The 10,316-nt window shown below is 47.3% G+C and overlaps 4 protein-coding genes across 4 annotated transcripts; 2 read left to right on the forward strand and 2 right to left on the reverse strand.

Moving 5' to 3' along the window:
- Positions 1-11: 11 nt before the first annotated feature.
- On the forward strand, positions 12-2,639 carry PENARI_c121G00950 (hAT family dimerization domain-containing protein; the record flags this gene model as incomplete). Its single annotated transcript, XM_022637925.1, has 4 exons — positions 12-337; positions 464-1,241; positions 1,297-2,050; positions 2,101-2,639. Coding segments are annotated over 4 exons (2,397 nt in total), but the record flags the coding sequence as incomplete, so codon positions are not given.
- A 2,727-nt stretch (positions 2,640-5,366) lies between these two features.
- Positions 5,367-5,877, forward strand: PENARI_c121G05421 (uncharacterized protein; the record flags this gene model as incomplete). The annotated part of the gene is made up of 3 exons (XM_022637926.1): positions 5,367-5,520; positions 5,574-5,723; positions 5,792-5,877. 3 exons carry the CDS (start codon positions 5,367-5,369, stop codon positions 5,875-5,877), a joined length of 390 nt encoding a protein of 129 aa, XP_022482217.1.
- A 500-nt stretch (positions 5,878-6,377) lies between these two features.
- PENARI_c121G00709 (uncharacterized protein) lies at positions 6,378-8,355 on the reverse strand (the record flags this gene model as incomplete). The annotated part of the gene is made up of 5 exons (XM_022637924.1): positions 6,378-6,585; positions 6,647-6,980; positions 7,034-7,201; positions 7,253-7,455; positions 8,147-8,355. 5 exons carry the CDS (start codon positions 8,353-8,355, stop codon positions 6,378-6,380), a joined length of 1,122 nt encoding a protein of 373 aa, XP_022482219.1.
- A 1,493-nt stretch (positions 8,356-9,848) lies between these two features.
- PENARI_c121G07532 (ankyrin repeat domain-containing protein) lies at positions 9,849-10,301 on the reverse strand (the record flags this gene model as incomplete). Its single annotated transcript, XM_022637927.1, has 2 exons — positions 9,849-9,853; positions 10,067-10,301. Coding segments are annotated over 2 exons (240 nt in total), but the record flags the coding sequence as incomplete, so codon positions are not given.
- Positions 10,302-10,316: the final 15 nt, after the last annotated feature.

Consider the following 10,316-nt stretch of genomic DNA (forward strand, 5'->3'; position numbering starts at 1 on the left):
ATCTGTTCCAGTATCGCGGTCTTCGGTATGTCTTCCCCCGGATGCAGTCAATTGATTCTCACCTAAGAAACGACTTACAGTCTTTCGCTGGCCACTCAAGGATCGTTGCTCTGGAAGCTCGACCGAGAAGCCCCTCGGCCAACCTCACGCGGTTTGCACCCGACCGCCGACATTGGGTGCTCTACGAGACCGCCCAGGAGCACGAATTCTTATCGTGGTGGCTGGAGACCGAATATGGACAACAGCTGACCAAAAATGGACAATACAAATTCAGATGGTCGACTGAGTCGCGTTGCTCGGAGGTGTGGAGGCAGTTTGATCAGGTGGCAGAGCTCAGGTCTGGTCGACCCAAGGTAGTGTGTCGGTCTTGCCTCACGCCGCTTAATCACCCACATCACCCAAATCACAAATCTCATGGGACAAGCGCAATGGGTAAGCACCTGAAATCTAACTCTTGTCGCAGAAGCAAGGAGAAGGTGTCCGTTTCTGCTGTCACCCTAGGCCCAATCCAGGAGGGCCGTGCGGTCTTTCCCCGCGAGAGGAGCAGATTCACCAAGGCGCAGCTCAAAGAACAGCTTCTGCGGACAATTACGTCCGCAAATCTTCCATTTGGGCTCACGGAAGAACCCACATTCAGGGAATTGTTGAACCTGGTCTATGCCGGACCACAAATTTTGGAGCTTCCCTCGTCAAATCAACTCCGCCAACATTTGCACGATGTGGCAAATACATACCAAGAATCACAACTGCAGGATCTGGCCGGGGACTCCAAAGTTTCGATTGCTTTGTGCTGTTGGAAAAGTCCGCTCGGGCACGACTTTCTGGCTACTACTGCGTATTACTTTGACAAAGAGTGGAGCTACCGAGAAGTGCTGCTTGGATTCGAGCTACTACGCAGGCCCGAGACAGGGACTGACCCGGGTGATCAATTACTTGCACTGATCAGGAACAAAGGGCTGCTTGGTCGGGTATTCAGCGTGACAATTGACTACAGGGTCGACGAGAATCTGGTGCTGCCACTACAAGAGAAGTTAATTTCCTCTGGTGGTATCAGCCGTTTGCAGTGCTTTGTTGGGGTTCCTGGCACAGTGCAGGCCATCCAGCTCTGTCTTCGGCGGTATATCGAAAACATCACAAGCTCCCCAGAAAGGGAAAGGGTTGAGAATGTGCGAGCAATATCACACGTCAATGGTTGGACTGAACCTTCAGATGGCGAAGAAATAATGTGTGTTTTGGAAAAGGTGAATGTCCTCCATCCTCCTGACGAGAAACAGCTCTGACCCTTGTGTCTTGCAGATTCGATCGTTTGCAAAGTTTGTCAACGAGACCCCCGGGAAGCGCGATGAATTCTCGTGTCTTCAGCCCCCAGGGATTCGACTCTTGCCGTTGGACGATGCAAACGCCCGCTGGAATTCGGTGTTTTTGATGTTGAAGCGAGCCAGCAGATTGCGAAGATTTATCGACCAGTACTGCCAGGAAAGGGGGAATTTACGGTACAAATTGACGAATACGGACTGGCGCAAGGTTGACTACGTCGTGCAGCTGACAATGCCATTCATCCAGTTCACTACAGCCCTCCTGGCCTCGAAAGAGGCGACAGTCCACAAAGTCTGTTTCGTGTTCAAGATACTAATGACGCATATCGACCAGTCAGCTGAAATATTGAGAAGAAAATCAGCCCCATGGAAGCGGACACTACTTGAGGCGTCGCTTGTCATGAAGATGGAACTTGGAGAAGTCTACGAAAAGACATTTCAAGACTTTGGGGTCATGTATGGCACTGGAACTTTTGTTGCGCCCCAATATAAAGTGTCCGCATTCGATGGCGCCTCGTCATGGCAAGGCTTGGGCCATCCCGAGCGCCACATCGAATATCTGAGGATCTTTCACCTACAGTATCGGCCGCAAATGCCCACGAGCTTGTCTTGTGTGAATGGACTGTCTTGCTCTCCACAGTTGTTGGGGCTCGACCGGCTTCTGCATCCACTAGCTGGTCTGGCGGGTAGTTCAAGGAGTGGACAAGATGAAGTTGATCAATATCTCCGCGAAGGTCTGAACAACTGCTCACTATATTTTCTGTTGACTACTGACACACAGCAGATGTTGTCAATATCTCGCCATGCGCTTACTGGAAAGACCATCAACACGAATGGCCTGTTCTCACTCGACTGGCTCGAGATCTACTCTCCATTCCGGCTACAGGTGCTGGCACAGAGCGACTTTTCACAGTTGCACAAAAGATCTGCCATGCGCATGGGGAATATTTCGATGAGTCGACCATCCAAGACCTAGTGATGTATGCGTACTCGGAGGAATCTGAAACAGGGAAGCAATTGATCAGCCGGGTAGAACGTAACAAGGCAAGTAACGAAGAGTGGGAGGAGTTCGAAACAGAGGCAGAAAGGCCTGAACCGATCAGCGAGGATGAGTGGAGTCCAGCTGAAGCGAGAATTGACGAGCGCCCAGAGGACGACGAAAACAGCGAGGCAGACACAGTGATTCTGGAAAGCGCACCTACGGATGATCTGGGGCAGAATATGGCAGATGAAGGCGAGGAGGACTCATTTCTGCCTACGCCTGTCACGCGGCTCATCAATAGCATTCGAAGAAGATTCTCAGGCAGAACGACAGTGATCTAGCAGGGTGTCTCATCATTCTTCTCCAGTGTTTGTTTGTTGGAATTCACCCTGCCTATCCTGCAAGAACGATACTCGCATTACAAATTCAATGTCGCTGATTTATAATAAGCCGCGCCCATGGAATGGAGAAAACGTCATATCAACAGATCCTGTGGAAAGCGCGTATGCAAGACAGTCAACGTTACAATTATCACTTTTAGCACTGCCAGTCTTGTTACGATTTCTGAGAAATGTGGTGGCCTTTAGCTTACGCCCCTCCCCATCATGGGTTCATCAAAACTACGTCGTAGCAGTAGCCTAATGCCAAAATAAGCAAGTATTACAACTTTGAAAGCAAAATACATAATATCATGCAGCTCTCAATTAGATCCTACTTTGCGGTTCTGACACGCGAGATAACGCGCGACTATCTCAAACAGATCAGTGGACGCGTTCATATTATATTGTCGGTGTTAAAATATGGGGAATGTGACAAATCAGTTTAACGATAATCAGCGTTTCTTATTAATTTCCAAACGAATGATATAAGTATCATTATATGTCTTGCTGGTGCAGTCTAAGGTAGTAAGACTGTCATCCGTTGAAAGTATAGAGCTTTTAATCATCAAAATGACCGTTGGTTGAACGATTCTGGCTATCCATTTCAGGCAATTAGCTGAGCATCAATGTTAGTACAGATGGATTAAAAGAGCTGCATACAGGCAAGAATTGTACAACAAACGTATAGTAGACATTCTTACCAACCCAATGTTCAAACAAACTCGGATGAATCTAACTTTCTATTTCGATATTAGCAGATGTTTTGACTAGTACAGGAACATGTGATAAAGCGTGGCAGCCGCTGATAAAGGTTTGTCCCGGGGACGTAGCTCTGTGCTAAACAAAAGGGAGAAGAATGCATAGACTCCTTTAGGAATGAAACATCACAGCCTTCGGAAAAAATAGCATGCAATAGCCAAAGTAGCGACAGTCAGATAGGGACTACGGACGAAAAATAGGCTGGGAAAGATGCTGGAATATTCCCTATTAGACACTCAGAGAAGTCCAAGCTTCTTCAAAATCCAGGCACGTTTGGCACCTTTCATAGTTGCCCCATTCTTTTTGAGATATACTTTTGTAACTGGGAGGCGTTTACAATCAGGATGCCCAGCGTGTTTCAGCCACGAAAATGGTGTCCTGTACATATCATCCAGAGCATTGACTTGGGCTCCGTTTTCCACCAAAATTTTTGTCGCATTGTAAGAGCCGTACTCAGCAGCCCAGGAGAGAGGTGTACGTTGGTTTTGATCGCGATCGTCTATTGGCGCGCCAATCTCCAGAAGTTGTAAGAGAAGCTCAGTACAGTCCCCCATAGCGGCGTAATGAATGAGAGACCTCTTGAAAGGGCCCCTTGGGTTACATATGCCCTCAGATTGGACCGACTTGTGAGTTGCTTCGAGAAAATCCATAACATTCTTATCCAGCCCGTTTATCTGGATACTTTTAAGGCGCTTGAATTCTCCATCTGTGATAGTGGTGGTTTGAGGGGGCATAGTATTCAGACGCTTCAAAGGAGCCAAAGTTCAGAATCGCAAGAAGGAAGCGTTTTGAGCCCATGACCAAGCTGGAGGCTCAGGGATGATATAGTGAGGATTGGACATAATGTCCCATATTTTTTTTTGGAAATATGATATGAAACCTGTCCTTTCCATCATTTTGCTTACTGCTGGTTGGTTATCTCATAATATTGATGTAGGTGATGCTACTTGAAGTACATAAGTAAGGTTGAAGGGCATTTCTGTTGTATCAGAACCTGTTTCATGGCTTTTGCAAATTGCGGCTGCCGGCCACAACATACAGTATGCAGCGGACTGTTGGGTTGAAGAGACGAGAAGGCTAACACAAAGTCCGAGGCAACTCACCCGAAGCGAGCTGTAGTGCCTCAGAAACATGAATTGGATCGTTCAACACATAGTGTTGTGGGGACCAAGCCTGGGCCTACTTCCGGAACAAGACCGCCGACCACACGCGCGGCCTGATACGCCTCATAAATGAATACATGCGTCCTCGGTTATGAATAGCATAGCTCTATCAGAATGAACAAAGACCAAGGTCGAAATCTATGGTTGTGCATTTCGCGCCCCGCGTTATCGTAGACGCGGCACTTTCACGTCGATAACAGCCTCATACGCCGCAAGAGTCCACCATGTATAACCAACCCTCAATTCTTCAACCACAACCACAAGAATAAGACTTTACAACCCGCTGGTCTTCAGAGGCCCTATGTGGTGTCAGCTGGTGAGGCGTTGAAGGAATTACCTCAGGATTCAGGAGCTCATCAGTTCTGGAAGGTTGTCCGCATGTTCTAGCCATAATATGCCGAGCAATATTGGTAAAGCTCACGTTGCCTTGGCTTGCCTAAACTGGTTCGATGCATTCTTGACTGCATAGTCGGCCTCAATAAGCAACCGTACTAAAGTAATAATATCCGATGCACCTCAACTTTGGTCAGACGATTGACATTTTTAATTCGATAGTTGCGACCTACAGGCAACCTGAAGCCTCTCAGAAATCTCCGGATAATTCTATAAAAGCCTCTGTTATCCTTCCTCGTTTTGCTCGACTACACACAACGCCAAATCAATCGGTTAAGAAATACAGGACACGAGACGCAGCACACAAGATATTTTCGAATTTTAAGCTCCTATAATTCGTCAGAAGACAAGGAAAATGCGTTTATCCATCATTATGATCCTCGCTAGTGCCTATGCAAGCGGATCTCTCGGTGGCACCCTTGAAATCATTGATATTGATGGTCAATGCGCGATATGGTCCTATGACAACCATGGCTGCACGGGATCTTCAGCATTCTTTGGCAAACTTGAGGGAGAAAAATGCTCAAGTAAGTGGATTTCTGGCATGAGAGTCAGCAAAAAAGTACTAACAATCTCGCAGCTGTGAACGAAGTCGGAGACCGCACCCATCGCTACCCTGTGCACGGGGTGGAGGCTTGTGGCACGAAAAACAATTCGTCAGTTGCATGGATTGAGGTGGAAGATACTGGCCTGGTCAGCTTCTTCAATTACCAAAAAGACAAGTCGGCATGTACATTGGACAACGGACTCAAGCATGGCAGCCGATGTATTGCGACTGACACCATATCCTCCACCAAGGCATCCTCCGCTTTGACGACACCGAGGTCTTCGTCATCAATCTCGGAGTCATCTTCGACTACCTCCCAGACCGTACCTTCTTCTGATTGTTCCGCGGTTTGAGGAAAACATGAAGAACAAGTGGCAAAGTGGCATCACTCTCGGGATGTACCAAGCATACCCTTCATTACTTTGCAGATACATGGATTTTTGGCTTTCTATTAGTTACGTTTTTCAATGTCTGGTTTTATTTCCTTTTTAAGTATTATATGTATTGAGGGCAAATTAGACGGAGAGGTGGACAGCGATGCAATTGAGTTAAATTGAATGGGTGTTCTGATAGATTTATGCTGATGCATAGGTTGTGATTCGATCCTGCATTTCGTTCTATCGTTTCAGTTGGGAGAATAGTAATAGCTTGTACTGTAGCTATGCTTTACTTTCCGATTTGGGCGCTTCTCTTGAAGACTTCCATCGATATGATAGTATTCGAGACCTTGTCCCAATCCGACGAAAAGCAAATAAGGGAACTCCTATGTTCGGAAGATTGGGCCATGGTGATTGAATACGCCCTTTGATGTTGCTGGTTAGTTTGTGCGTTTTATCCTCATCCTAGGGATTGACCATACATATAATATGACACTTCTTGAGTTTTCCGACGGTCTTCGAGCTCGACGACAAACAGCTCACCGATCACGGGAGCCCGGGTAATGCAAATACCAATGGCAGGCTCAAGAGATATCTTATTACCTTGAGAATCTGCCAATATCAGTTCGGAATTCGCATAGTTTGCTTTGAGTGACCGCCTGCTTGTCCTAGCCCATTTTTAGTATCACATGTTTTCTTTACTATCACTTGGGTCAAGGAAAAACGTACAACGGATCACCTTGCCGAGAGTATGAAGCTATGTCGATGGAGAAACCGCGCTTAAGATTTGCAAGTTGAGGTTGGGTCGTGTGCAACTCCCTGCAGAGGTATTCAACGTCTAGCACCCGCGCGTAAAGTGGGTTTACGAGTGCAACCTTGCTACTAACATCGACGGGCGTGGCGTAAGTTCTTGCTACGGTATTCTTCCGGAAGCCAACATATCCCGGACGACCGGTACGAAACGTGCTATCACTCGTGGATTGCTGACTCCGCAGTGCGAATATTCTGATCGGCAGGGACTCTCGCAGGGCAGTCTTTGGGTCGATTGGTCGGTTTTGGGGCCCTGGCAAGGAGTCATCAGCAAGCTGGTAACGATTTCTCAGTTCTGGACCGTACTCAGGATCTCTTGGGATTTGTTAGATTGAGGGTTCCCAATTGCGAATAATCGGTCGACTATTGTGAGACAGTTTGTTGTATAAAGCTCTCCGCTAATTTTGTCGAGTATTCTCGCAAGGTCCTGGTGGTCGTAGTTTTTCATAACGCATGCTAGGACGGTGGATTTCTCTGGACATATATTAGCATTAGTGCTAAAAGAGTGCATGGGGTACGACTGACCGGATTCTTCCATACCAGGGGCATCTTTGAAGCCCCATTCAACAGTAGTGGGCCACCACTTAGGTTCCTCTTCCAGCCTCGATTTCACAGTGGCCAAAATCCCGTCATTAATAAAATCCCAATCAACGGCGGTTGGCCACCAATATGGTTTGCTTTCCAATCTCAGTTTCGCAGTCGCCAGAAAGTGGTTGTAGAGCACTTCTCTATCGTTAAGGCAGAGTGCTTGGAACCCCCGATAGTATTGATCGGCGTAAGTTGGAACCGAAAGATCGCCGTTCGCGTCCATTTCTTAGGCATGGATGGCAATGGTTCGAACGTCCAAATAGTGGGAGAGTGGAGGAAGTGTTGTGAACTCAAGGATAGATCCATGATGGGGAAAAGGTCGCTACCCTTGATCTGGCTGCTAAGGCTAGGAGGGTATAAAAGCTGAACCATTCCTATTCTGGGAGCCGCTAGAGGCGTTAACCCCTGTTTGACTTTCGCTATTAGGGATAAGCTATAACCAAAATGAAGGGCTTTCTACTGCAATGGGTGAATTCCATTTTACTGGGTTTGGATTGTCGCACAATTGGCTTCGTTTCTAGTTACGGAGTAGTTTGCCAATTGGGAATTTCCCCCCACCTCTTCTCAGCCTGCCCCTTTACGAGCACTCCGTATCCATTTATCCTTGGAGTCGATCTTTCCTTGAATTCGGGTGAAAGAGACACAAACAGAATACGGATCTCAAAGGGCTATTGTCACGGTTGAGCTCACGGTTTGGGAGCGCGCCCACACCGTGCAAGGCGCCGTGTGGCCCACACGACGCCTTGCCTACATTCCTCAGGACCAAATATTGAGAACAAACATGGCCAAGAGCCCTCACAAGGAGCGCGACAGCTCCCAGGATCAGTTCACACGACTCCATCGCCAGTTATGTCGTAGATGGGAGCAGCAGTCGTGGCGAGCAGCAGTCGTGGCTCCAGAACTGGATCGCGAGCATGCCTCGCCAACACATAGAGGCGGTGGAAGCCTTGGCAGGGCTGCGCGAGAGGTACATCCTGGCCAATAGGCTGTACCCTAGCAGGCAGTCTCATAGTTGCCTTGACCAATACACGCTTGCCCATTGTGTGCTAACCTCGCCGCCAAGACCTTAGCGCGGCTCATTTATTCCGCGTGTCGCATCCAATGCAAAGCGTGTATTGGTCAAGGCAACTACGCGACTGCGGGCTAGACCCCGAAATATAAGAAGCACGTACGCGCCTTTTTATATCCTAACACAATTCCTTGCATACCATCTATCAAGTGAAAGAACTGATGTTCATATCGGCTTGGCGCATGTCAAACATCCCTCAAAACTGCTACACCGCATACTCTCTGCTAGCCCGGCCACGATTGCCCCACCACATCCAGACATGAAGCCAAATGCATGGGTGCATAGATTTGCGATACCTCTAGCACATCGCAACGTCTCTATCATTGAGTGGATTATGACGAAAAGCGAGTCTTACAAGCTGGCCGACACCTCGTTGAGTGGACTGACCGCCAGGAAAATCGGTTTGATAGCGCATCCTCTTGGAGCCACAGAACAATTCCTCCTCGCCAGCAGATATTTGAATCCGCTTAGGGAGCAGGACCCTTTTATGGTCTACTTCGGGCGGCTCATCAAGAAAGGATTCCAAGTCTTGATTATTGGTGACGATATTGCGGATTTAGTGGAGATAATATGAATAAGGGCATTATTCGGATTTGCATCCAAATCATTCATCATATCATGCATTTTGCGCGCATTAATAGTTCTTCTGTTTCCCCTTTTTTTGTATTGCCGAAAGACACGAGTTTCACGAGTGAACTTGTATTTCAAGCGCCTTCATGGCATCGATCAAATATGAGTAGGAAATATCTTCCATGCAAACCATGTGTGTATACCGCATATTGTAGTGCACAGTAAGGTCTACGTATTATGTGTGATTACTTTCCGCGATTTCTTATGGGAGAATGTCTAGTCTTGGTGGCCAGAAAGGTTTCTACTGAGAGTCGAGCGAAATTGTTTACTTCTACAAGACGTCTTTTATCATCTTTGCTGCTCCCAATGAAAGCTGCATGATACCTTAACTCTTGAAAACTGCGGCAAAATTCTAGTACAAGGAGCCAGTCTCAGGACCTTACAGTATGTCATCCATGATGAGGATTAAGCTTCCAATTGTAGCCTTATCCTGCATCCAAGCATCGCACATGGTCTTTGCCCTATTCAACAGAATTTGCAAGACCTAGTACTAGTTGATACGTTCAAAGCCCTGGTCAATAGAAAGAAAAATAAAGTTTTGCAATCAGTTTGAGGTCGAATGCACCAGTCTAATTACGGATTGAAATAGAAAGACGTGCAAATACCTTACCTACGATATTGTATGGCCAGGCAAGACGAATGTACCTCCTAACTAAAGGTCTTACGATATTTATTCCATCAAGCTTCACTTGTTCGCTTCTCATTCTTATGTCAACAAAACAAATTGCACAGCAAAGAAAGAATACAAGAGTATCTGTGTGAAAGCAGTTGGCCTAATCTCTCACCGCAGTGCATAGTAGCTGCCCTCAGTATGACCATCATCTGATGTGCGAACTATTCTTGTACAAGATCAGCTCCATGACATCGGGAGCCTTAGATACGAGGGCGAACGTATCGGAGTAGGCATGTATAAGTCAAAACCCAAATCCAGGCCCCCTTGATACCTCTCAATTTGACTTCCTTCGCGCCCATCTCTCTTAGGTAAGCTTCAGTGGCCGCTAAGCTTGTTATTCTAGGGTTTGCGGCATGTAACAGCCATGTCAAGGGCGTACCACTCTCATAATCCAATGCATTGATGTTTGCTCCTTGCGCGAGTAGGATTTTTGCAACAGCCAATGACCCGTACTCAGCAGCCCAGGAGAGTGGTGTCCGCCCCCACTGGTCACGGGAATCCACATCTGGCTTACTCTGTAGGAGATATAGAAGGAGATTTGTGCAGTTCCCCATGGCAGCATAATGTAGGAGAGACCTCTTGTGGCAATCCCGTTTCTTGAAACGTCCTCGTGACTGAAGCGACGAATG

This window comes from Penicillium arizonense, assembly GCF_001773325.1.
Source record: "Penicillium arizonense strain CBS 141311 chromosome Unknown PENARI_contig121, whole genome shotgun sequence".
NCBI lineage: Eukaryota > Fungi > Ascomycota > Eurotiomycetes > Eurotiales > Aspergillaceae > Penicillium > Penicillium arizonense.